The sequence below is a fragment of the Lepus europaeus genome, chromosome 23 (genome assembly GCF_033115175.1).
Source record: "Lepus europaeus isolate LE1 chromosome 23, mLepTim1.pri, whole genome shotgun sequence".
NCBI lineage: Eukaryota > Metazoa > Chordata > Mammalia > Lagomorpha > Leporidae > Lepus > Lepus europaeus.
Genome location: NC_084849.1, coordinates 13,761,038 through 13,788,891, shown reverse-complemented (window position 1 = coordinate 13,788,891; position 27,854 = coordinate 13,761,038). Strand labels below are relative to the sequence as shown.

The window sequence follows — 27,854 nt, the reverse complement described above, 5'->3', positions numbered from 1 at the left end:
CGTCACCCCCGGAGCCCGGCGGCGGCAGGAGCAGCAGCGGCGCGGAGAGGAGACAGCAGCCGCCGCCGCCGCGGGAGCGATGCAGACCGCGCCTTGAGAACGCGCCCCAAACCGTGGACCATGCCGGCTCCCTGCAGCCGGCAGGGGGGCCAACTAGATTTTTTTTGACATAAAAGCCAGCCAGCCCCCAGTATATAATTTTGTCCTTCACGGAGCCGGTGTGTAAAGAGTGAGCGCTATTTTCCTCCTCCTCCTCTTCCTCCTCCTCCTTCCCCTCCTCCCCCACCTCCCCCTCCTCTTCCTCCTTGTCCTCCTTGCTAAGTGTACAGACAGCATCACATCACCTGGTTGGCTCCTGAGAACCGGCATCTCTCCTGTTCAGAGCCCAGGGACTCAGAGAGAGGGGACAATTCTAATGGAGTCTGCTTGGTACCCCAAAATAAAATAATACATTTTAGCTCTCGTCCCTTCCTCCTCCTCCTCCTCCTCCTCCCCCCCTCCCCGCCCCCTCAAGCCCGTGTGAGGTGGTGGGCTGCTGCTTCTGGAGACGCTGGTGAGAAGTCGCAGTGGCTGGAGCGGCGCAGGGGGGAGACTGCCTCCGCCAGCATTCCCCTCCCCCCTTTTCTCTCTGGGAGGAGGAGGAGGAGGGGAAGGGGGGCTGCAGTGCAAGCGATGGATGAGGAAAACATGACGAAAAGCGAAGAGCACCAACCTCTGAGTTTGCAAAAAGCCCTACAGCAGTGCGAGTTGGTCCAAAACATGATAGATTTGAGCATCTCCAACCTGGAAGGGCTTAGGACCAAATGTGCTACCTCCAACGACCTCACACAAAAAGAAATCCGGACCCTGGAGGTAGGTGCTGCCTGCGGCGACCATCGAGCCTCGCCTCCCCGGCCCTTTCCGCCCTGGGATCCTGCGGGCTGGGGGGCAGGAGGCTGGAGGAGGGAATGGACGCCAGGTGGGCTCGGGGAGGTTTTCTGTGATTGATCGCCCGGCGCAGGCTTCGCCGCGCTGCTCGGCTGGGTGGAGGTAGTAGTAAGTAGTGGTTGTTATTCCGTATTTATTATCATAGCATCCTCACTCGCTTCCCCTCCGAAGGGGGAGTCCTCTCGGTTTTTTTTTTCCGCTTGTGGATTTGTTTATATGCCACGGGGGCTTCTGTGCTGGGCAAGGCGCTAAGGAGCTGCAGAGAACCCACGTGACCTTGCGCGTTCTGCAGGTGGTCGAAAGGTGGCTTTTGCTTGCAGAATGGGGCTGCGGGGAAATGTGAGACCTTTGCTTTCTCTCAGCCACTGTCCCCCACCCCCACCCCCTCCTTTGCTCCTTGGATTTCTGTTTTGTTTTGTTTCCAGTGATGTACACGTTAGCACGCAAAGTGCTGTTGGGGGGAAAAATCCCTATGGAGCAATCCATTGCCAATCGGATCCTTTCGATGCAGCGAGCTGTTGCAGGCCTGAAATGTGTATAAAGGGAAAGACAGCGAGCAATGCCTGAATCAGCACACCCGGGTGGTGTGGGAAACCCTCTTGGATCCCAATGGGACTGCGCCGAAGCCGGTCCGGAGGAGGCCATGCCTTGGGTGTGTTGGAACCTCCTTCCCGACAGAAGTTGAGGGGGAGTTTGGAGCGGTGTTTTGAGGGGTGGGATGGGTTAGGGGAAGGATGCAAACTTTCCCCGAAGGAAGACATCAGCAGTCACTCCCGCACAACGCCGTGTGGTCCAAGGAGGGTTTCTGGTACACTGTAAGATGCTAGGTGTCTGTGGACTCACGGGGCATCCACGCTGTTTCCAACACCTGAAGGCTTCCACGTCGCCTCCCCTCCCTCAAAGCGGCTCAGCGGCCCACCTGGGTTGCTTAGATCTGGGGACTGCTGTGGGCTGCCTGGCATTTGCCGAGGGTCGCAGCGGTGAGCAGGGGTTCTCTATCTGGTGGAGTGGATGCAGGAGGTTCACCTTGGTCCTGCCCTGTGCGTCTCCAAGGCCTGAACTCTTTCTTCCCTGGGGCCCTCGTGTTCTCGCTTGGGCAAAGGCTTCTCTGATTCACTTTCAGGCCTGTTTCTTCCATCGTTTTAAATTTGGCCAGAGGTCAACATACAGAAGGCCATCCTTTGAAAGAGGAGTTCAGTGGGTGTTTGTGTGTGTGGTTTCAAGCGCTGTTTGGATGTGAGTCTGTGCGCACCTGTCATCTGGGAACATGACCCTCAGAAACGAAATAAGATAAATGTCAAGGGGGTGTTGGGGGAGTGGGAATTGTGTTGGGAGGCACAGGTATTGCCTTTCTCAGAGCTTGGGCGAGCAGGGTAGGACTGTGCTCTGGCGCCCACCCTCTGTCTCTGTACAGCAGTGTCCGAGAGCAGATTCTGTTCCAAACTGCATGCAGCAAAAAGATAAATAACCCAAAGGCCACCCAAGCCCGTCTGCTCCTGGGAGCCAGGCGAGTCCCAAAGGCTAGTTTCTGTATTACTATGTGTTTCTCCGGAGTGTTCCTCTTGTCCTTTCTGCCCCACTCCACCCTCTAATGACTATCTGGACAGTAGTGATTGTCCCAGGAGGTTCTGTGTTTTGTTGCTGGCTTTCTGCAGATGTGATTCTTTTTCAAACTTGCAGTGGAGGCCTTGGTGTAGTGGTAGCGGTGCTGGGGGAGTTGGAGATGTAGGGAATGTATCTGTGTGTGGTTTCCTGGTCCCAGTTAGCCTCAAAGGATGCCAACCGCTTTCTCCGTATTGCCTGGGGAGCAATCTCCAGCGATTATGCCAGTGTAGACTTCTCAGACCTCCAGGACCAGGCAAGGGCTTCTGTTAAGTCCTGCCAATCCTCAGGCTTGAATCTGCTGAATTTTCTACCCAGCAGTTGTCTAGTTCTGAGTCTCAAAACCACATGTGGGTACTTGTTAAGATGCAGATTCTCTGCTGCTAGCCCCAGAGATGCGAGTGTGGTTGGGATTGGAGAAGGGCACCGTCTAGGAGTTTCTGATGCATGGTTCCCTGTTGACATTCTGGAAAAAACACAAATCCATTGGGAAATAGATACTGTATCTCAGTGACCTCATGGTGAAACCTTCCTGTTCACAAAGACTCACGTAATTAATCAATGGAATAGACCATCTCTGAAAACCTTGGTAATCAGCAAAACTTGTTAACATGCGTGCAACTCCTGTAGAAACAAAAGTATCCAACATGCACTTGACCTGCAAGGAGCATACACCATGGTTAGGGAGACAAATTTAATAAAACCTGTGTGAAAAGTGCTAAAGTCCAAAGAGTAACTGACATGGAAGGTGGTGAGTGGGCCCATTAAGTGTGCGTCAGGCTGCGTGAAATGGAAAACCTAACCGTAATGGGGAAGCAAATCATGGTTTCTTTTTCTCAGGGAGTCAGAATTCTGGAGGGATGATGGTTGCTTGAGTTGTCCCAGCTGGTCAGTAAGATCAGGGCTGATGTCTTTGGAAATTCCCATGCCCTTCCCTTTAGAGTTGCAACATGGCTCCTGCAGCTTCAGCTGTCACATCCAGTTCAAGGCAGGAAAGAGGTCAGGGTGAGGATTAGGGGCCATGCCTTTGTTTCCCCAAGACACCTCATTCTTTTAGCTCACAGATGGTGTTTAATTGTGTCTTTGTGGTCAGACCTGAGTTGGATGGCTAGATCTAGCTGCAAGGGAGGCAGGGAGTGGGGAAGTGGGAACACAGCATGATCGGCTTATGTAGATCGTTCTCTGTGGCCTGAGATGACTTGTTGTCGCTCCATACAAAATCAGGATTCTGGCACAAGTGGCTATTGGATGGTCAGTCAGCAGTTTCCAGCATAGCAGGTGATGAGGAGATCATATCTTGGTAGTAAGAAAAGTTTAGTGAACTGTGGAGCTAGACTGATGTATATTTCAATTTTAGCTCTTCTTTTACATTATCTTAGGCTAGTAGTGATTTAGATTTCCTTGATCCATAGTTCATCTTCTTCTTTGGCAAAATGGCAAAAGTAGACCTGAGAGGATGACTGTGAGGACTAAAAGAGAGAACACTGTCCGGAGACAAGCACTATGGAAAATCCAGTGCCTGCTGATGCTAAGCTAAGAACAGCCATGATGGTCAGACAGTTAGCATTACATGGCATGCAACAGATAATGTGGGAGGCAACAGCTCAGGTCAGAGGGAGTGAGGAAGGAACTTGGCTGTATTTCCAAAGTATGTTTGTTGAACCCTAATTCTGTAGTGTGTCAGCATTTTTCATTTGTAACACATCCTGAAACCCAGGCACTGTACTGGATGCTATGGTCAGCAAGCATTCTGTAGACAAAAAAAAAAAAAAAAAAAAAAAAAAAAAGCTACTTGGTTACTACGTTTGGAGAAGATTGGATTAAGCAAAGGAAAATGGTTGTCTTTACTGCGGGACTTCTCAGAGCCTTTGATGCCATACACGTATGTTGTGCCTCCAGGAGCGCACAGAGCCCACAGCGGTTCCTTTTTCCAAGGATTTCTCTGGGGACTTTTATTCCACAGAATACACTGGGGGGAACATGGGCAAAGCAGGTAGGGAAGCCTTCATGGTTGGGGAGATGGGGATTTGGCGTGGAGGATGGGAGGGTCTAGAGCTTGCTAGGCAAGAGCAACACTGCAATTGCAGCCGTTACCATGTCTTCACAGGGAACTTAGGGACCAGCTGCCCTGAATGCGGGTTACCTGATAGTGGGTCGTACAAAACCAGTGTAAGTCGCTCAAACTCCTGGGGTCTGATTGAAGATAGGGGAGTCAGACCAACCAGGTTTGAATAGATTTGGAGTGAATCCAATAAAAGAGCCATTTAATGGTTCATCTGTTGTCTACACCAGGGACTGGCAAATGTTTTTAGTGAAGGAGCGGGTGGTAAATAGTTGAGGCTTTTTGGGCCTTGTGGCTTTTTTATTTTATTTTTAAAAATTTTTAAAGATTTATTTTATTTATTTGAAAGACAGAGTTACAGAGAGGTAGAGATAGAGAGAGAGGTCTTCCATCCACCGGTTCGCTTCCAGATGGCCGCAACAGCTGGAGCTGCGCCGATCTGAAGCCAGGAGCCAGGAGCCCCCTCCAGGTCTCCCACACTAGTGCAGGGGCCCAAGGACCTGGGCCATCTCCACTGTTATCCCAGGCCATAGCAGAGAGCTGGATTGGAAGCAGAGCAGCCAGGACTAGAACTGGCGCCCATATGGGATGCCAGTGCTTCAGGCCGGGGCTTTAACCCACTGTGCCACAGTGCTGGCTCCAGGCCTTGTGCTTTTCAACACAAGCACACAACCCTGCTGTTATGTGGTAGCCACTGACAATGCATTCCAGAGCGGACATCGGGGGATATTTTCCAATAAGCCTTTACTTATAGACCTTGAAATTTGATTTTGATAAAATTTTCACCACATGTCATGAAATATTATTTTTCTTTTGACTTTTTTTGACATTTCCTTTTGTAAAATGTATTAGTTACCAGGCCTTACCAAAACAGGTGGTAGGTCAGATTTGGCCTGTGGCTGAAGCTTGCTGTAGGATGGGTGGGATGGGTGAGACCCTGAAGGACTCACCCCGGAAGGTGAGCAGGGAATACTAGGGTCAGAGAGCACTGGCCAAGGCGGATGTGTTCTGAGCTGGTCTCGATTTTGGTCAAATTGCAGGTACAGGGGTCAGTGCAGAATCTCCTTGTGCAGGAAGGGCCTCGTCGCATGCACCTGTCAATTATTTGTCCTGCCTGTGTTCCATCTTAGATCTCTATTGGGAAACTTTGGGTTTGAGACAACCATCTTCATTTTCCATGATGTTGTGGGTGATGCTGGCCTGGGCTCATTCATGGGCCCTGTTCAGGTGCTGGGGGCCTGTGGTTGGCTGGGGAGCCTCGGTTCTTCTCCACTTGGCTTCTCCAGCAGGATAGCCTGGTTTTGGACATGGTGGCTGCAGCAGTGTTTCCAGGGCCAGCCCTTGATGCACAAGCCCTTCTTAAATCTCTGCTATTTCTTTCTTTCTTTCTTTTTTTTTTTTATTTGACAGGTAGAGTTATAGACAGTGAGAAAGAGAGACAGAGAGAAAGGTCTTCCTTCTGTTGGTTCACTCCCCAAATGGTTGCTATGGCTGGCACTGCGCCGATCCGAAGCCAGGACCCAGGTGCCTCTTCATGGTCTCCCATGTGGGTGCAGGCGCCCAAGCACCTGGGCCGTCCTCCACTGCCCTCCCGGGCCACAGCAGAGAGCTGGACTGGAAGGGGAGCAACTGGGACTAGAACTGCCGTCCATATGGGATGCCGGTGTCACAGGTGGAGCATTAACCAAGTGAGCCACAGTGCCAGCCCTCTGCTACTTCCTTTTTTTTTAAAGACTGTATTTATTTGAAAGTCGGAGTAACACAGAGAGGGACAGACACACACATACACACACACCTTCCATTCTCTGATTTATTCCCTAAGTGGCTGCAATTACCCAGGCTAGTGCAGGCCAAAGCCAGGAGCTTCATCTGGTTCTCCCACATGGGTGCAAGGGCCCAAGCACTTGAGCCATCTTCTGCTGCCTTTTCCAGGCCATTAGCAGGGACTGCATTGGAAGTGGAGCAGTGAGGACGTGAACTGGCGCCCATACAGATGCTAGCATTGCAGCAGGCGGCTCTACCTGCTACGCCACAGCAACCCTTGCTGAAGTCCTGCTGACCGGATCATGTTATATAGACAAGCCCAGAATCAGGGATGTGGCTGTGGGTTTCAGGAGGTCTGATTTATGGGGTTGTGTGGGCGGGGAGGGGGAGACAACGAATAACCAGTATAACAACATGCCGCCGTAATGACAGAAGACGGACCCAAAAGGATATGGGAGAGCAGTGGGGAGGGGTGCAGGATGAGTGGCGAAGGCTGCCTGGAGGCAGCGAGCCATGAAATACTTGGGGCCGAGGAAATGTCAGGGGCATCTTCCTGCGTAGAAACGTGCCTGGCATTGCTGTTGGAACAAGGAGATGACTGGGGTTGGAGTGAGTGGATGGGGAAGGGATGAGGGACGCCGTGGAGCAAGGAGCTCGGCCCTGGTCATAGATACTCAGATTTTATTGTATCGGTAGTGAGACTGATATATAAATTTTATTTATGTCGGCACTGCGGCTCACTTGGCTAATCCTCCGCCTGCGGTGCCGGCACCCCGGGTTCTAGTCCCGGTTGGGGCACCAGTTCTGTCCCGGTTGCTCCTCTTCCAGTCCAGCTCTCTGCTGTGGCCCGGGAGTGCAGTGGAGGATGGCCCAAGTGCTTGGGCCCTGCACTCGCATGGAAGACCAGGAAGAAGCGTCTGGCTCCTGGCTTCGGATCGGTGCAGTGCCGGCCATAGCGGCCATTTGAGGGGTGAACCAATGGAAGAAAGACCTTTCTCTCTGTCTCTCTCTCTCACTGTCTAACTCTGCCTGTCAAAAAAAATTTTTTTTTATTTACTTGAGAGAGAGAGAGAGCCCTCTCATCTATTGGTTTATTCCTTTAATACCTGCAACAATCCTGACTTGGCCAGTCTGAAGCCAGGAGCTAGCAACTCAATCCAGGCCTCCCTGTGTGTGACAGGAACCCATCAATCACCTGAACCATCAGAGCTCTCTCCCAGGGTCTGCATCAGCAGGAAACTGTAGCCAGGAGGTACAGGTGGGCACTGAACCCACTGTGTGTCTCAGCTGAAGAGTGAACCCCCAGGTCAAACGTCTGGCCCTGATTTGTGTTGTTAAAAGATCTGTCTGCTGCTGGGAAGGTGGACTGCAGGGGGATAGGATTGCGAGCAGAGAGGCAGTTGGGAGTAATTGTGGAAGTCTAAGCCAGTAGTGATGTGGCTTTTTAAAAAAAATTTATTTATTTGAAAGAGTTTGAAAGGGAGTGGGAGTGGGAGAGGGGAGAGGGGAGAGGGGAGAGGGGAGAGGGGAGAGGGGAGAGGGGAGAGGGGAGAGGGGAGAGGGGAGAGGGGAGAGGGAGAGGGTTCACTCCCCAATTGGCTGCAATGGCCGGAGCTGTGCCAATCCGAAGCTAGGAGCCAGGAGCTTCTTCCGAGTCTCCCACGCAGGTGCAGGGGCCCAAGCACTTGGGCCATCTTCTACTGCTTTCCCAAGGTGGCCAGCCTGGAAAGACCTTGTCCTGTCCTCTGTCTTGTTCTCGTGGAGTGTGAGTGAGATCTCATTCCAGAGGGTTGTTGCCCCCTGGGTGTTGGGGCTGCCTTCTGTGAGGGAGTTTGTTATCCTCGTGTTCCCGGTGGGCAGCAACCTGGGACGTCTTCCTCCCTGCAGAGAATCCGTCTTTTTCTGGGCTCCCACCCAGTCAGCCCGAGCTGTTTGGGAAGATGGGACAAGGCCCTCTCCCTTGTCCCGGGTGTGCAGCTTTGGGCTTGGCGTCAGGGGAGGTGTTCAGAGGCCGAGACAGGCAGGGGACCTGTGGTGGCCAGGAAGGAGGACGGAGAAGCTGGTGGATGGGGAGGGAGCGGGGACCAAAGCAGGAGCAGAAAGTGTGGACTGGTGTCTTTAGCAGGCTCTCCATGGCGCTTCGTGTGGCCCTCCCGTGGATTGCGTCCACACCGTGGCTGTTCTTGGTTTACAAGCGAGTTTGCTGAGTTCAGAAGCAATGGTGTGACCCACACTACCTAGGAAGGCAGCAGCGGGTGCAGGGATGGGGGCTTACTGCTCTACTGTGGGTCCCCGACCGAGCCGTGGCCCGGGAGGGTAGAAAGCAGGAAGGGGACGCGAGGACGCTGATGGCAGTGATGTGGCGGGAGGGGCGGCTGTGGGGCTGAGTCAGGGTGAGCGGCTGTGTCCCTGTGGCACTTGCTTCGGTGACTGTGACAGAGGATGATTGTTGAAGGGAGGTGTAGGACGGGTGGGGGCATTCTCAGAGGCAAGTGAGGATGAGGCGAAAGAGGGAGGAGGCTTCTAATCTGTTTTTTACTTATTTTACTTATTTGATTCATTTTTTTAAAAAAGATTTATTTGAAAGACAGAGTTACACAGAGAGATAGAGACAGAGAGAAAGGTCTTCCACCTGCTGGTTCACTTCCCAGATGGCTGCAATGGCTGAAACTGTGCGGATCTGGAGCCAGGAGCTTCTTCCGGGTCTCCCATGTGGGTGCAGGGGCCCAAGGACTTGGGCCATCTTCTACTGCTTTCCCAGGCCACAGCAGAGAGCTGGATCGGAAAAGGAGCAGCTGGGACTAGAACCGGTGCCCCTATGGGATGCCAGCACTGAAGGCCAGAGCTTTAACCCGCTGCGCCTCAGTGCCGGCTCCTATTTTATTTCTATGAAAGGCAGGGAAACACCCACCCACCCACCAAGGTTGGGAGAGAGAGCGAGCGAGCGAGCGCTCCCACCTGCGGGTTCACTCCCCAAATGCCCAAAATTGCCAGGGCTGGGTCAGGGTGAAGCCTGGAGCCTGGACCTCAATCAGCATCTCCCATGTGGGTAGCAGGGACCCAACCCTGTGAGCCATCACCTGCTGCCTTCCACAGTGTGCGTTGGCAGGAAGCTAGAATCAGGAGCAGAGCCAGGACTTAGGCACTCTGATATGGGATGCAGATGTACCAAATGATGTCTTAATTACTATGTCCCTAAATCTCTCCTTTACAAGCCTTAGTTTCCTTGCTTATAAAACCAAGCTAGGGGCTGGTGTTGTGGTGCAGCTGGTTAAACTGAAATCAGCATCCCCTATCAGAGCATGAGTTGGAGTCCCAGCTGCTCTGCTTCAATCCAGCTCCCTGTTAATGCACCTGGGAAAGCAGTGGAAGATGGCCCGAGTGCTTGGAAGACCACGTAGGAGACCCAGGTGGAGTCCCAGGTCCTGGCTTCAGCCTGGCCCAGCCCCAGCCATTGTAGCCATTTGGGGAATGAACTAGCAGGTGGAAGATCTCTTTCTCTTTCTCTCTGTCTTTCAAGTAAATAAAATAAATCTTTTAAAAATGACATAATTTCCTTTACAAATTTATTATTTTATTTATTTGAAGGAGATGTGTGTGTGTATATATATATATATAGATGTGTATGTATATATATATATATAGGCATATATATACACATCTCCTTAAAATATATATATGCTGAAAGATAGTTTTAAGAATAGCTTGCACCGTGGAGGATGGCCCAAGTGCTTGGGCCCTGCACCCCATGGGAGACCAGGAGAAGCACCTGGCTCCTGGGTTCAGATCGGCACAGCGCGCCAGCCGCGGCGGCCATTGGAGGGCGAACCAACAGCAAAGGAAGACTTTTATCTCTGTCTCTCTCTCTCACTGTCTACTCTGCCTGTCAAAAAAAAAAAAAAATAGCTTACACCTAGATCATGAACCTACCAGGTACAACCAAGAGATGGTTGTGCCTATAGACTCCGGGCAAGTCTCTGGTCCAAACTTTGCTGCTGTGTGGGAGTTCTCTTCTTATCCTTTTGTGAGACCTGGTACCCAGAGCATCATCACACCAGTCAGAAGGAGTCACGAGTGTTTCCCTGTTGTCCGTGCACGAAATCACCAGGGTGATGCTTAACCAGGGTTGGCAGCCTGGGCTCAACACTCAGGCCAACAGGTGTCAAGAAGAATCTGTCCAGTGGGGCAGCTCAGGGACTTTTTTTTTTTTTTATTAATTAAGGGGCACAGCACCTTTAAATGCCACTTTACATATTGTTATTGTTATCTGACTTGGAGAAGCAGTGTTTTGTGATAAGCCCGAAAAGCAACAACGTCCAAGCTGCAAGTGTGGATTCTTATTCCTCAGCTCCGAGGAAGGCTGCCCTTCAGGGACCTCTGCCTGGCACACCCTGTCTTGCACACTCTCACACTCACCCAGTAGCTTGTACCCGGGCAACAGGACAGCAATAGCTTGTTCCCCCTCAGTATTTTATTAAGAAGCTTCTAACATGCAGCCAAGTTGAAGATACTTTGAACGTTACCACATGGTACCACTCATATTTTGCTCCACTTGCTTTATTACGTATTTGTCCATCAATCACTCCCTCTTTCCATCGGTGAGTCCATCGTGTTGATCGATATTTTCCCAATAGATTGCAGCGTGGAGCTGGTGTTGTGGTACAGTGAGGTAAGCTACTGCCTGAGATGCTGGCATCTCATAGGATTGCCGATTTGAGTCCTGGCTGCTTCACTTTTGAGCCAGCTCCTGCTAATGTGCCTGGGAAAGCAGCAGAAGATGGCCGAAGTGCTTGGACCCCTGTTACCCTTGTGGGAGACTCAGATGGAGTTCCAGGCTCTTGGCCTTGACTGGAATTCCAGCCATTGTGACCATTTTGGGGAGTGAACCAGTGGATGGAAGATCTCTCTCTCTCTCTGTCTCTCCCTGTCTTCCTATAACTGTACCTTTCAAATAAATAAATAAATATTAAAAAATAAATTAAAAAAAATTTTAGGTATCAGTATACTCTCTCCCCTAAGTACTTCCATATATTGCTCATTAATTAGAGTTCAGTTTTTTTCTTTTGATGTAAAATGGACATAGAATGGAAAGTCCAGATTATAAATATATACACTAAGTTAAATTTTTTTTCATTATATTTGAATTGTAGAGAGCTAGAGAGAGGGAGACAGAGACAGAGAGATATGTTCTGTCTACTGGTTCACTCCCCAAATACCTGCAACAGCCATGGCTGGGCCAGGCAGAAGCAAAGAGCCCCACACTCAACCCATATCTCCCACCTGGATGGCAGGGACCCAACAGTTTGAGCCATTGTGTGCTGCTTCCCAAGATGCACGTTAGCAAGACAATGGATTAGAAGTGGAGGAGCCAGGACTCTAACCAGGCACTTAAGTGTGGAATTTGGGCATCTCAAGAGGTGTCTTAACCACTGTGCCAAACGCCTGCCTCTGTTCATTGAGTTTTTTTTTTTTTAATTAAAAAATTAATTTATTTGAGAGGCAGAGCCACAGAAAGAGGGAGAGACAGAGAGAAAGATCCTTCATCCACAGTCAGAACTGTGCCGATCTGAAGCCAGGAGCCAAGAGCTTCTTCCAGGTCTCTCACGCAGGTGCAGAGGCCCAAGGACTTTGGCCATCTTCTACTGCTTTTCTGGGCCATAGCAGAGAGCTGGATGGGAAGTGGAATAGCCAGGACTTAAACCGGCACCCATATGGTATGCTGGCGCTGCAGGTGGAAACTTAGCATACTACGCCACAGCATTGACCCCCTCATTAAGTTATGACACGTGTATACCAGTGTAGCCTAAACGTCTACCAAGATATAGAGTATTTACCATCACACAGCTAAGTCTCACCTTTTCTCTTAAGTCAACTAGTTTTCTGATTTTTTCTTTACTTTTATTAAATTATTTATCTATTAGAGAGAGAAAGAGAGAGAGGTAGAGAGAGAGAGAGAGAGAGAGAGGTAGAGAGAGAGAGAGAGAGAGATATATCTTCTGTCTCTTGGTTCACACTCTCCCAGATGGCTGCAACTGCCAGGGCTGAGCTAAGGAGCCAAGAATGCCATTCAGGTCTCCCATGTGGGTGGCAGGGGTCCAAGAATTTGGATCATCATCCTCTGCCCTTCCAGGCACATTAGCAGGGAACTGGATTGGAAGTGGAGCAGCCAGGACCTGAACCGGTGCCTTTAAGGGATTCCAGAGCCACAACTGGCCCCCTAATCCACTATGCCACAATACTGGCCCTGATGAATTAGCTTATAATCTGGTCTAGGCCTGTGTATAAATGAAGTCATCCATCATAACTGTTTTTTTTAAAGATTTATTATTTATTTGAAAGAGTTACAGAGAGAGGTAGAGACACACACACACAGAGAGAGAAAGAGAGACCTCTTCCATCCGCTGGTTCACTCCCCAAATGGCCACAACGGCCATAGCTAAGCTGATCCGGAGCCAGGAGCTTCTTCCAGGTTTCCTATGTGGGTGCAGGGGCCCAAGCACTTGTGGCATCATCTGCTGCTTTCCCAGGTGCATTAGCAGGGAGTTGGATCAGAAGTGGAGCAGCCGGGACTTGAACCAGTGCCCTTATGGGATGCTGGCGCCGCAGACTGAGGCTTTAACAGCACCCGCCCCTGTTTTTCTTTCTGACTTGAAATTTCAACAGGCTAATCCTCCGCCTTGCGGCGCCGGCACACCGGGTTCTAGTCCCGGTCGGGGCACCGATCCTGTCCCGGTTGCCCCTCTTCCAGGCCAGCTCTCTGCTGTGGCCCGGGAGTGCAGTGGAGGATGGCCCAAGTGCTTGGGCCCTGCACCCCATGGGAGACCAGGAGAAGCACCTGGCTCCTGCCATCGGATCAGCGCGGTGCGCCGGCCACAGCGCGCTACCGCGGCGGCCATTGGAGGGTGAACCAACGGCAAAAGAAAGACCTTTCTCTCTGTCTCTCTCTCACTGTCCACTCTGCCTGTCAAAAAAAAAAAAAAAATTTTAGCTCATGATGGCTTCCTGTAAGGCCTCCCACCATGAGGGCACAGAGCAATTCTTTGCCTCCAAAAACCCTCCTTTATGCTCCCCTCTGTCGTCGGCCCCTCCCTGTTGTGCAGCCCCCTTGCGACTGTGACCTGTTCTTTGTGTCCACGGTTCTGGCTCTCTGAGAGTTGTAGAAATGAAATCATTTGGCTAGTAGCTCTGGAGACTGCGTATTTCACTCAGCACAGTGCTGAGCCTCCAATGCTTCCACGTGCCAGTCTTTCATTCCTTCGTGTTGCTAAGAAGCATCCATTAGGTCAATGCTTACCCACGAACTTGTTGGAGGGTATTTGACTGGTGTTTGGGTTTTGGTGATCATGCGTGGAGAGCTTCTATTCACATGTGCTTGCAGTTTTGGTATGGACGTAAGTGTTAATTTCTCATGGGTAAATACCTGGAAGCAATATGGCCAGATCATGGTGTAGGGATAGGTTTAGTTTCGTAAGACCCTGCCAAACTGTTTGCCAGAGTAACTGTACCATTCTGCAGTGGCTCCACAAGCCCCTCAACACTGGTAAGGTCAGCGTTTTTATTGTTGCCTCTCTGCTAACTGACTAGTGGTTTTCTTTCTTTTTTTTAATTAATTAATTATTTTGGAAGACAGAGTTACACAGAGAGAGGAGAGGCAGAGAGAGAACGAGGTCTTCCATTCACTGGTTCACTCCCCAGTTGGCTGCAACAGCTGGAGCTGTGCTGATCTGAAGCCAGGAGCCAGGACCTTCCTCTGGGTCTCCCACGTGGGTGCAGGGGCCCAGGGGGGACCAGGGACTTGGGCCATCTTCTACTGCTTTCCCAGGCCATAAGCAGAGAGCTGGATCAGAAGTGGAGCAGCTGGGTTTCGAACTGGCGCCCATATGGGATGCCGGCGCTTCAGGCCAGGGCGTTAACCCATTGCTCCACAGCGCCTGCCCCTGTGTAGTGGTTTTCATTTCCATTTCTTTTTCTTTTTTCTTTTCTTTTCTTTTTTTCTTTTTTTTTTTTTTTGACAGGCAGAGTTAGAGAGAGAGAGAGAGAGAGAAAGGTCTTCCTTTTTCTGTTGGTTCACCCTCCAATGGCCGCTACGGCTGGCGCGCTGCACCGATCCAAAACCAGGAGCCGGGTGCTTCCTCCTGGTCTCCCATGCGAGTGCAGGGCCCAAGCACTTGGGCCATCCTCCACTGCCCTCCTGGGCCACAGCAGAGAGCTGGACTGGAAGAGGAGCAACCGGGACAGAACCGGCGCCCCGACCGGGATTAGAACCCAGGGTGCTGGCGCCGCAGGTGGAGGATTAGCCTAGTGAGCCACGGCTCCGGCCTCATTTTCATTTTTATAATGACCAACAGTGTTGAGGTTTTTTTTGTTTGTTTTTTTTTTTTAAATGTAATTGTTTCCATATAACCTTTTTGGTAAAATGTCTGTTCAGTTCTTTTGCCCACTGGAAGAAATTGGATGGCTTGTTTCCTTTTTTAGTTTTTTTTTTTTTTTTTTAACGTTTATTTTACTTGAAAGGTGGAGTTACAGAGAGGGAGAGGCAGAGGCAGTGAGAGAGAGATGAAGAGAGAGAAAGACCTTCCATCCTCTGGTTCACTCCCTAAATGACTGTGACAGCTGGAGCTGGGCCAGTCTGAAGCCCAGCTGAGCTTCTTCCGGGTCTCCCATGTGGGTGCAGGGGCCCAAGGACTTGGGCCATCTTCTACTGCTTCCCCAGGCCATAGCAGAGAGCTGGATTGCAAGTGGAGCAGCTGGGACTAGAACTGGCGCCCATATGGGATGCCGGCGCTGCAGGCAGTGGCTTAACCTGCTATGCCACAGTGCTGGTCCCCAATGTTGAGTTTTGAGAGGACTTTACATAGCCTCAGTACAGTCCTCCGTCAGATATATAGTTTGTAAATATTTTCTCTCAATTTTTTGGGTTGTCTTTTTCCCCCTCTTAATAGTACAAAACTTCTCAAATCTGATAATGTCTGATTTATCATTTTATGTGCTTATGAGTCATGTTTTTTGTTGTACTATGTAAGGAATCTGCCAAACATCAGGTCATAATTTTTTTTTTATATTTTCTCACTAAAGTTATATAAGTTATATGCTTGTACAGTATACATTTACGTCTATGGTACATGTTTATATATGGTGTGAGGTTTCAGTCAAGGTTCATTTTTTTTTTATTTTTGCATTTGAATGTCTAGTTGTTTCAAAGCCATTCACTGAAAAGATTTCTTTCTCCATTGACTTGCCTTTGTACTTTTTTTTCTTTTCTTTCTTTCTTTTTTTTTTTGTGACAGAGTGGACAGTGAGAGAGAGAGACAGAGAGAAAGGTCTTCCTTTGCCGTTGGTTCACCCTCCAATGGCCGCCGCAGCCAGCGTGCTGTGGCCGGCACACTGCACTGATCCGATGGCAGGAGCCAGGTGCTTCTCCTGGTCTCCCATGCGGGTGCAGGGCCCAAGCACTTGGGCCATCCTCCACTGCACTCCCGGGCCATAGCTGAGAGCTGGCCTGGAAGAGGGGCAACCGGGACAGAATCCAGCGCCCCGACCAGGACTAGAACCCGGTGTGCCGGCGCCGCTAGGCGGAGGATTAGCCTGTTGAGCCACGGCGCCGGCCCTTTGTACTTATTTTAAAAAAATCCATTGGTCATATGTGTGAGCATCTATTTCTTAATTCTTTTTTCTGTTCCATTCATCTCTGTGTGTGCTCCTTTGCAGAGACCACATTATTGTAGACATGGTAGCTTTGTAGTGATTCTTAAAGCACAATAGTACGCGTCTTCCAAATTTCTTCTCTTTTTCAAAATTGTTTTAGCTCCTTTGACCTTTCCTGTAAGCTTTAGAATCAGCCTGTATTTAGTTAGTTCTTAAACCTACAGATTAGTTTTGAGGAAATGGACAGCTATGTCAGGTCTTGCAGTACATGAATGTGGTATGTCTGCTTTTGTCTTGGTTCATTTCTTTCTTCAGTGTTTTGTGGTTTTCAGTATATAGACCCTGCACATATTTTACTAGAATAATACCTAAGTATTTTGGTTTTGGGATCTGTTGTGAGTGATATTTCTTTATTTAGAGACCAGGATTGTGGTGTGGTGGATTAAGCCACTGCCTGCAATGCCCCCGTCCCATATGGGTTCCGGTTTGAGTCCTGGCTGCTCCACTTTTGACCCAGCTCTCTGCCAACGCACCTGGAAAAGCAGTGCAAGATGGCCCCAGTACTTGGGCTCCTGCACCCGTTGGGAGCACTGATAAAGTTCCAGTCTCCCGGCTTCAGCTTGGCCCTCACCTGACTGCTGCAACCATTCGGGGAGTGAACAAGAGATGGAAAAATCTCTCTCTCTTTCTCTCCCTCTCTCTCTGTAACTGCACTTTTCATATAAATAAGTCTTTAAAAAATCCTTTTTGATTTCTGATTGTTAATTTCCATAGTTAGAAGTGTGATTTTGTGTGTGTGTGTGTTGAACTTGTATCCTGTGACTCTGGTAAACATATTTGGAAGTAGTAAAAAGTGTTTTATTTTTCTATATTCTCTGGGATTTTCTACCTAGACAGTCATGTTGTATGTGAATAGGGACAGTTGTTCTTTAAAAATAAAACTTCATTTTTGTTTTACTGAGCAGACTTCCACTGTGATGTTGAATGGGAATAGTGAGAAAAGACACCTTTGTCTTGTTCCTTAGGGGGAAAGCGTTTAGGCTTCTACTGTGAAGTATGATGTTAGCTTTGTTTTGGTATATGCACTTCCTTTGTGAGGTTAAGAACTTCCTCTGTATTTCTGTTATTAAAAGCCTTACTGATGAATAGGTGTTGAATTTTGTTAAATTTATTTTACTTTTAAACAAAGATTTATTTGAAAGGGAGAGTTAGAGAGGGAGAGACAGAGAGAGACAGAGATCCCCCATCCACTGGTTCACTACCCAAATGGCCACAATGTCCGGAGCTGGGCCAGGTGAAAGCCAGGAGCCTGGAGGTTCCTCCGGGTCTCTCATGTGGGTGCAGGGGCCCAAGCACATGGGCCATCCTTTACTGCCTTTGCAGGCCATAACAGAGAGCTGAATTGGAAGTAGAGCAGTCAGAACTTGAACTGATGCCCATACGGGATGCCAACATCACAGGCGGTGACTTTACCCACCATGTCACAATGCTGGCCCCTAAGTGCATTTTCTGTGGTAATTGATGTGGTCATGTGTTTTATCTTTTTTATCTATTAGTATGGTGGATTATACTCTTTGATTTTGAAATTTTTTTAATTGCTTTTTTTTTTAGATTTCTTTATTTATTTGAACGTCAGAGTTACACAGAGAGAGGAGAGGTAGAGAGAGAGAGAGGTCTTCCATCCAATGATTCACTCCCCAGTTGGCCACAATGGCTGGAGCTGCGCTGATCCAAAGCCAGGAGCCCGGAGGTTCTTCTGGGCCTTCCACACATGTGCAGGGGCCCAAGGCCTTGGGCCATCTTCTACTGCTTTCCCAGGCCATAGCAGAGAGCTGGATCGGAAGTGGAGCAGCCGGGTTTCGAACCGGCGCCCATATGGGATGCAAGCCAGGGCGTTAACCCACTGCACCACAGTGCCGGCCCCTGATTTTTAAATTTTGAACTAATTTTGAATTCCTGTACATGTCATGGTGTATTATTAGAATATTATTATTTTAGTGTTATTACTGGATTACACTTGTTAGCTTTTTCATGGAGATTTTTGTGTCTATGTTGATAAGGCATTTTAGTCTGTGGTTTTACTTTCTTGTACTGTTTTTCTTTAAGTCCCAGGGTCATACTTGCCTCCTAAAATAAGCTGAGAAGTATTTCTTCTACTTCTATTTTATGGATGAAATTGTACAGAATTGTTGATACTTTTCTTTATGTGTTGTTTGGAATTCACCAATGAAACTATATGGGACTAGTTGTGTATGTTGAAAGCTTTTAACAACAAACTGAATTTTAAAAATAGTTTCAAGTCTATTCATATAATGTTTTTGTTCTTGGGTGAATTTTCCTTGTTTATGGCTTTTATGGAATTAATATATTTTATTTAAATTATTGAATTTATATACGTAGAGTTGCTCTTTTCTCTCTTTTTTCATTGCTGTAGGATCTGTAGTGCTGCTCCTTCTTTCATTCCTGCTGTTGGTAATATGTTTTCTCTTTCTTTTTTCTTTGTCGGTCTGGCTAGAAGTTTATCATTTTTTTTTTTTTTTTTTGCCAGGCAGAGTTAGACAGTGAGAGAGAGAAAGACCAAGAGAAAGGTCTTCCTTCCATTGGTTCACCCCCCCAAATGGTGCTATGGCTGGTGCGCTGTGCTGTTCCGAAGCCAGGAGCCAGGTGCTTCCTCCTGGTCTCCCATGCGGGTGCAGGGCCCAAGCACTTGGGCCATCCTCCACTGCCTTCCTGGGCCACAGCAGAGAGCTGGACTGGAAGAGGAACAACTGGGACAGATCTGGCGCCCCAACCGGGACTAGAATCCGGGGTGCCGGCACCACAGGCGGAGGATTAGCCAAGTGAGCCGCGGCACTGGCCTAGAAGTTTATCATTTCAGTTCGTCTTTTAGAAGAACCAGGTTTTGACTTCACTTATTTTCTGTTTTGTTTTCAATTTCATTGATGTTTGTTCATATTATTTTTCCTTTCTTCTTCTTGGTCTGGATTTATTTTGCTCTAGTTTTTCTATTTCTTGAGGGTTGATGCTGAGTTTGTTGATTTAAGACCTTTCTTCTTTCCTAATATAAGTGTTTATTGCTATAAATTTCACTGTGAAACCTTCTTGAGGACTTCATTCTTTTTTTTTTTTTTCCAAGATTTATTTATTTGAAAATCAACGTTACACACACAGAGAGAAGGAGAGGCAGAGAGAGAGAGAGATAGGGATCTTCCATTCACTGGGTCGCTCCCCAGTTGGCCGCAACAGCCAGAGCTGCACTGATCCGAACCCAGGAGCCAGGAGTTCCTTCCAGGTCTCCCACACGGGTGCAGGGGCCCAAGGACTTGGGCCATCTTCCATTGCTTTCCCAGTCCATAGCAGAGAGCAGGATTGGAAGTGGAGCAGCTGGGCCTCAAACCGGCGCCCATATGGGATGCTGGCACTGCAGGTGGTGGCTTTACCTTCTAGGCCACAGTGCCGGCCTCCTTCATTGTTTTTTAATTCATACTATTTTCTAATTTCTTTTCAGACTTCCTCTTGGATGCTTGTATTCTATAGATGTATGTTGTTTGATTCTCAGATGTTTGAATATTTTCTGTTATGTTTTTGTTATTGATTTCTATGTTAATTCAACTATGGCCAGTGTACACATTTTGTATGGTTTCAATTCTCTTAAAATACGGAAGGGTTATTTTATTACTCTGGTTATACTCTCTTTTGGTGAACGTAACTGCCAATCAATCTAGTTGGCTGATGGTATTACTCTGATCCTCTATATTTTGGTTTTCTTTCTAGTTTTTTTTTTTTTTATAAGATTTATTTATTTATTGTAAAAGCAGAGCTGCAGAGAGGCAGAGGCAGAGAGAGAGAGAGAGAGAGAGAGAGAGGTCTTTCGTCTGCTGGTTCACTCCCCAATTGGCCGAAACAGCCGGAGCTTCCTGTGGGTCTCCCACGTGGGTGTAGGGGTCCAAGCACTTGGGCCATCTTCTACTGCTTTCCCAGGCCACAGCAGAGAGCTGGATAGGAAGTGGAGCAGCCAGGACTTGAACCAGCACCCATTTCGGATGCCAGCGCCACAGACAGCGCCAACATCTCTGGTTGTTTATTGTTTACAGAGAGGGGGAGATGATGTTTTCTGCCACGTTGTGGATTTATCCATGTCATTTTTCAGTTCCAGTAGTTTTTGCTTCATGTGCTTTGGATTACGTAAAGTGTGTACACACTTGCATGGTTCTTTCTTGGTCAGTTGGCCTTGTATCATCATTTAGAGTTCCTTGTAATTTTCCTTTCTCTGAAAACTGTATTCTTCGATATTAATATTGTCATTCCAGATTTTCTTTATTTTAAAATATTGAGATAAAGGGCAGCACTCTAACCATGTTACAGTGTGCAGTTGAGTGGTTTTTAATATCTCAGCCTTTTTCAGTCTTCACTGCTAACCAAATCCAGTGCATTTCCATCACTACCCATGAAAACCCTTGTACCTATTAGCGGTCAGTCTCAGCTGTCCACTCCTCTGTCCTCTGTCACTCATTTTGCCTGTTCTGGACGCTTCCTACAAGTGAAGTCCTGCAGTACGTCTTCTTTCGCTCAGCATCACATCTTCAAGGTCCATCCGTGTGATAGCGTGTATTAGTACATCATTCCTTTCTATGGCTGAATAATACTCCGTTGTGTGGGTGGACTTTGTATGCCCATTCGCCAGCGCATGGACGTTTGAGGCCTTTCCCCCTGGTGACCGTTGTGAGTGATGCCGCTATGCACATTTGGTGAGGGGGATGGGACTCCTTTGGGAGAAAACTTTTTCTGAAAGCTGATGAAATGTTTCCAGGTTCAGACTGGGTAGGAGCCCTGGGGTCAGGAGTGTTTGTTCCATGCGTTCGCTGGTTGTGCAGGATGCCTCCCGCTGTGGCCTGACTTAGCCACACTTTGAGGAATGAGCTAGCAGGTGGGAGATTTCTTATCTGTTTCTCAAAAAAAAAAAAAAAAAAAAAAATCGACCTGGGGCTGGTGTTGTGGCATGGCAGGTTAAACCACTCCCTGCAGTGCCGGCATCCCATATGGGTGCCTGTTTGAGTCCCAGCTGCTCCACTTGTGATCCAGCTCCCTGCTAATGTGCCTGGGAATGCAGTAGAGGATGACCCAAATGATTGGGCCCCTGCACCCATGTAGGAAACCTGGAGAATCTCCTGGCTTTGTATCGGCCCAGCTCGGCCATTGTAGCCATTTGGGGAGTGAACCAGTGGATGGAAGACCTCATTCTCTGTCCTTCTCTCTGTAACTCTGCCTTTCAAATAAATAAAATAAATCTTTAAAAAAATAGACTTAAGAATGTCTTTCGCTAGCAAAACTGTTTTTTCTAGAGTTTCTGATGGCTCTGTAACGTTCCAGCATCAAGATAGAGCATAGCTGGGTTGGCCGTACCCTTTAGCAAGCTAGATTGTATCTGGCTTCTCACTCTTGTAAACAGAGACTTTAATGACCACTTTGGAAAGAAAACCTCTGTGAAGCATTCTGCTTTGTTTGCTGAATATACCTAGAAGTAGAATCACCATGTGCTTGGGAGGCTTTCTCCTCTCTGGCCCAATGATCCTTTAGAAAGATTGGGCCAATTGTGAGCCTTCACGGAGTTTAAAAGAGAAGGCTTTTGGTTTGTGTCTCCAGGAATGACAACTGTGACGAGGTAATGTTGCAAACAAATCCGTGACTTAGGAGTGGGTCTGTGGCTCAGCGCTTTGGGATGCCCCCATGTCATATTGCACTGCCTGGGTTCAAGTCCTGGCTCTGCTTCCAATTCCAGCTTCCTGCTGATGCTCACCCTGGGAGGCAGCAGGTGATCTGGGTCCCTGCCACCCACATGGGAGGCCCAGATGGAGTTCCAATCTCCTGGCTTTGGCCTGGCCCAGCTCTGGCTATTACGAGCCTTGGGAAAGTGAACCAATGGATTGAAGATCCCTTTCTCTTGTTGTCTTTCTGCCTTTCAAAGGAAATGGAAATTTTAAAAAATTTAAAAATTTGTGAGTTAATAAAAATATCTGGAGTCACTCTGTTACCTCTGTGGGTCAGTATGTCATGATGACCTAAGGAACTTGATGCAGACTTAGGTTTTAAAAATGCACTCTTTGGGGGCTGGCGCCGTGGCTCCCTTGGCTAATCCTCCGTCTGCGGCGCCGGCATCCCATAAGGGCGCCGGTTCTGTCCCGGTTGCCCCGCTTCCAGTCCAGCTCTCTGCTGTGGCCCGGGAGGGCAGTGGAGGATGACCCAAGTGCTTGGGCCCTGCACCCCATGGGAGACCAGGAGGAAGCACCTGGCTCCTGGCTTCTGGCTTTGGATAGGTGCAGCATCGGTTGTGACGGCCATTTGGGGGGGGGGTGAACCAACAGAAGGAAGACCTTTCTCTCTGTTCCTCTCTCTCACTGTCTAACTCTATCTGTCAAATAAATAATAAAAAATAAAAAAAAAAATGCACTCTTTGGGGCCAGTGCCGTGGCGTAGCGGGTAAAGCTGCCACCTGCAGTGCCGGCATCCCATGTGGGCACCAGTTCGAATCCCAGCTGCTCTTCTTCTGATCCAGCTCTCTGCTATGGCCTGGGAAAGCAGTAGAAGTTGGCCCAAGTCCTTGGGCCCCTGCACCCACATGGGAGACCTGGAAGAAGCTCCTGGCTCCGTAGCTCTGGCCACTGGGGAGTGAATCAGAGATGGAAGACTCTCTGCCTGTGCCTCTGCCTCTCTGTAACTCTGCCTTTCAAATAAATAAATCTTCAAAATAATCTTAAAAAAAAAAAAAAAAGAAACACACTCTGAGTTGAAATAGTTTAAATCCCATCATGATATGGAGGCCTGACCTAACAAGATGTTTCTTTTGACAAATTGTATCAGAAACAAATACGTTTTACTATGAGGTTTTCTGATTACTAAGGCTCTCACAGTGAGTTGTTCACATGGCTGGAAACCCACAGGAAGAAAATGGGCAAGGGGTAGGGTCCTTAGGAGGTGACAGAGGGGTCGTTGTGAGCTGAGCACTTTATTCCCAGCTAGAGATAAAAAATTGAAAATAAAATCTACTTATTTGAAAGGCAGAGAGAGAGAAAGAGAGGTCTCCCATCTGATGCTTCATTCCCCCAAAGGACTTAACCACTGTGGCTGGGCCAGGCCAAAACCAGGATCCAGGAATTCCCTCCAGGTCTTTCACTTGGGTGCGGGGACCCAAACTCATGGGCCATCTTCTGCTGCCTTCCCAGGCTCATTAGAAGGGAGCTGGATGAAAAGTGCGGCAGCCAGGACTTGACTCGGTGCTCCGACGTGGGGCGTGGATGTCCCTAGCAGCCGCTGAACCTGCAGCGCCACAACACTGACTCCAGAAATCAACAGTTTCAATGTGAACATTCCCTTTTTCTAGAGCATTCAAAACAACACGACATCACGAAAGTCAAACAAAACATACCTGTAGGTTTGGTTGAGCCTGTGAGCTGTCTCTTTGTGCTGCCTGCTGTATTCCTTAAGAACAAACAAAGCAAATCTATTTTAGCTTCGGTCTTGTGCTCATGTGCTTGAGTGTTTTCAATCAGCATTGAGTGTGTTGATGAAAAAGCAATAAAAAGGTTCGTATAATGTACAGTGCACAGACGAACTCCGTCCTTGGGAGAGACAATGATTCTCACTTTCAAATGTGAGTGGAACGGAGGGTGCTGGGGCACCAAGAGCTTCCATCCAAATTGCAAGAAAACCTTATCATCCAGGCACCTGGGTTTCTCTACGTTCATGTTCCAGCAGGAGATGGACACGAGTTTAGTAAATGGGATGCTGATTTTCTGAGCTCTCTACAAAGCAGAGAGTTTGCAGGCGATCGAGGTGAAATTCCCACGCAGTGCAGCCTTGGGCTGACCCTGAAGCTGTGGTTGGTTTTGCAGGTAGCGATGTCCGTGGTGCTCTTCAGACCAGAGCAGGTTTTATAATGAATGGTTCATGAAGTTCATCAAGTATTGATGTTTGGAAGGGAATAGTCCCGGGGCTTTGTTTCTGGTGTGCATTGATGATTATATGATGTTAATAAAAAGCAGATGTTGTCTCATTAGTATCTGATTAAGAACCTCGCCATTAATTCGCATGTGTGTGTGTTTATGTTGAAGCAATTTTGAGTGAGGACGAAGAAGATGCAGGTCGTCAGCTCTGTGAAAATTTGTGAACACCAGTGGTTTGACAAGTGCCATTTTTTTTTTCTAATCCTGCCCATCCATGAGTTGAAAAAAATTATGGTTACATTATTTAGCCTGGAGAAAGTGGGATCACCAATTAATTGTTGGTTTTGCAATATTTATTTGGTAGCTAAGTACTTAGGGCAAAGTCAGAGATGTGACTGGGACCAGACAGTCTCCTGCGTGGATGTGAACATGTGCATCACACAAAGATGCAAGCAGATACATGCACAGAGTTCAAACCTGTACAAACGTAGAGCAAAGGGCGGAAGGGACCCTTCTGCACCCATTGCGTAGTTTCAATAATTATCAAATCATGATCAGTCCTCCCAAGCCTCCTGGATTGTTTTGAAGCAATTCCCAGGCCATCAAAACAATGCATTTCTGCATATGTTTATATATATTTTATGTGTGTTATTTATTGGAGGGGAGAGAGAGAGAGAGAAAGAGAGAGAGAGAGATCTCATTGTCTGGTTCACTTCCCCAGAGACCCACAGTGGTTGGAATGGCCTGGCTCAAGCCAGAAGCCTCCATCCAGGCCTCCCACATGGCAGCAGGGAGTCAAGTATTTGAGCTGCTTCCCAAGCTGTGCATCGGCAGCAAGGTGGAGCCGGAAGCCAGAGCCTCTGCAGTGGGAGGCAGGCCTCTTAGCTGGCATCTTTACTACTAGATAAAACGCCCACCCTTACACATTTATGTGAATTACAGCTAGGGTAACTATGGTGCAGTAGGTTAAGCCTCTGCCTGTGGCGCTGGCATCACATCTGGTCACTGGTTTGTATCCCAGCTGCTCCTCTTCTGACCCAGCTCTCTGCTAATGGCCTGGGGAGATGGTCCAAGTCCTTGGACCCCTGCACCCACGTGGGAGACCCGGAAGAAGCTCCTGGCTCCTGGCTTTGGATCGGCACAGCTCCGGCTGTTTCGGTCATTTGGGGAATGAACCAGTGGATAGAAGACCTCTCTCTCTCTGTCTCTCCCTCTCTCTGTCTGTAACTTGGCCTTTCAAATAAATAAATAAATAAATATTTGAAAAAAAAAAAAAGAAATGACAGATAGTAATTGTACGTATGTGTGGGATGTAGTGTGATACTTCAGTACACGGACATAATGGTCAGATCAGGGTAACGCGTACCATCCATCACCTCAGATGATTTTTGTTTCTTTGCATTGGAAACATTTAAAAATATTCACTTAATGGTTGTCAAGTAACTGCAGGTATCCCACTGTGTTAGAGAACATTAGAAGTTCCTCTACCTTCCTGTTAGCCATCCTGTCTCCAAGCATATGAGTGTGTTTTAAATAAACAACACATGCTCTGTTTTAAGCATAACCAAGTTACCGTCATCTCAATTCTTTAGGTATTTCCTTAAACAACAAATAAAAATATTTATACCCAGAAGGGTAGCCTTTGAAAGGTTCATGGAAAATGTGTGTAATGAAAAAACGCATGGATTTATAAACATTTTTGCATCATTATGTCCTTAATCTGTAAATTCCATTTTCTCTGCACACTTTCAGAAGTACCCTTGTGCTTCTCAAAGCAGCCACTGTGGAAGGCGTTTGCTTTGCCCTAACTCTGCTGGAGTTACTTAGGCAGACCAGCCTAAGTAACTGTGGGGCCAGCGCTGTGCCATAGTGGGTAAAGCTGCTGCCTGCAGTGCCGGCATCCCATATGGGCACTGGTTCAAGTCCCAGCTGCTCCACTTCCAATCCAGCTCTCTGCTATGGCCTGGGAAAGCAGTAAAGATGGCCCAAGTCCTTGGGCCCCTGCACCCATGTGGGAGACCTGGAGGAAGCTCCTGGCTCCTGGCTTCGGATCGGCACAGCTCTGGCTGTTGTGGCCATCTGGGGGAGTGAACCAGTGGATGGAAGACCTCTCTCTCTCTCTCTCTCTCTGCCTCTGCCTCTCTGTAACTCTGCCTTTCAAATAAATAAATAAATAAATCTTTAAGAAAAAAAAAAGTAGATAGGCTCTAGACTACTTTACATGGAAGCAAGTTTCTCTCTCTCTCTCCCCCTCTCCCTCTCCCTCCCTCCCTCCCTCTCTTTTTTACCCCATATGATAGGCTTCACTGGGGCCACTTGACCAATTCCCAGTGAATTTTGCCCACTTATAGTGCATCCATTTTCAAATCCTCTCTCTCTCTCTTTTAAAGATTTATTTTATTTGAAAGTCAGAATTATAGAAAGAGAGATAGAGAGAAATCTTCCATCCACTGGTTCACTCCCGAGATGGCTGCAACGGCTGGAGCTGTGCCGATCCAAAGCCAGGAGCCAGGAGCTTCCTCCGGGTCTCCCATGTGGGTGCAGGGGCCCAAGCACTTGGGCCATCTTCCACTGCTTTCCCAGGCCATTAGCAGGGAGCTGGATCAGAAGTGGAGCACCCGGGACTTGAACCAACGTTCATATAGGATGCCGCATCACAGATGGCAGCTTTACCCTCTGCGCCACAGCACCGGCCCCTGTAAAATCCACTCTCAAGCAACAGAATCTGTTGCCCTTGAAGATGATCATGACGATGTCATGGTGGTGATGTCTACAAGGAAGCTCTGAGTGGGGAGTTGTAGCTTTGGAGTGGGGCATGTCTTCACCTGTCTACGATGTCTACTTTGCAAGAGCCCTGTTCATTTAGCTTTGGCCTTCTTTGGTTCCTTCAGGAATTCTATTTTGTGTTAAATGCATTAGACACCCAGAAGGGCCTGGAAATCTTGCACATGCAGAGTTCACGACGTACAAGTGCTCATCGTGTGGCAGGTGCCGTGGTCGGCACTGGGTCAGAAGTCCAGCTGTGATACTCAAGCTGAGGCCTGAGACACTCTGCCTTTGCCCAGGGATGAGGACACAGTAACACAGGCAGAGGGACGGTCAGTGCAAGAGCCGAGAGCTGGGCAGGAGCGTGGCTTATCCCAGGGACTGAGCGAAGACCTTCGTGGCAGGAAGATAGAGTATTTGGGGCTCATTTTCCTCTCTCTAAACTGGGTCCCTGTGTGTCTTCTTCCTGCCTCATCTCCTCCTTATTATGGGAGAACGAGGCAGTCTCCCTGGCCAAATTGAATAAAACCTTCTAATCTAGATCTCTACTTCTCAAATACAATTTGAAAGCCTAACATGAATTTATTGGTCCCCTAAGATAGAGGCAGGTTCTTTAACACCACAACAAATACAAGCCACTAATAATAATAATAATAATAATAATAATAATAATAAATGGGCAAACACTCACGAAGGGAGGACTGAGGAGGTGAAATGGAAACACATTTGAAATCCCGTGCTTTGTGGCTTATTATTAACAGCAGTGTAGAGAATGGCTCTGCAGAGTTATGAAAAATTCATCAGTAGCATGCTACAGGTCTGAGACGCCGGTCATTGTTTGATCAGATTAGCGGTAATGAGAGCAGTCTTAAATGAACTCGGATCAGGAGGCGGACTCTCCCCTCCTGTGCAGTCGGGGTGTGTCATCGCATGTTCTCACGGCCAGTTGTCTGCTCGCACGGGGACTCGGGCTCTGCGAAGGTAGGGCTGGGAAGAAGCGGGTGGGCCGGAGCTGGGGCCAGATGGGGCGGCGGCACCTGGCGCCCTCTAGGCTCTCGCTCGGGTTGGTCTCGTCTCCCTGGCGCTTCCCTTTTGTCTTTGGGACCTGTTTCCTTCTTCCTGGATCTGCTCTATCCCAACCCTGGATT

At 48.3% G+C, this 27,854-nt stretch overlaps 1 protein-coding gene across 1 annotated transcript in view; it reads left to right on the top strand.

Moving 5' to 3' along the window:
- The first annotated feature begins 672 nt into the window (after positions 1-672).
- Positions 673-27,854, top strand: part of KSR2 (kinase suppressor of ras 2) — a 426,223-nt gene continuing 399,041 nt past the window's right edge. Inside the window, exon 1 of the mRNA XM_062182370.1 lies at positions 673-852. Coding sequence (XP_062038354.1) covers positions 673-852 — 180 coding nt within the window. The remainder of the gene's footprint in view (positions 853-27,854) is intronic.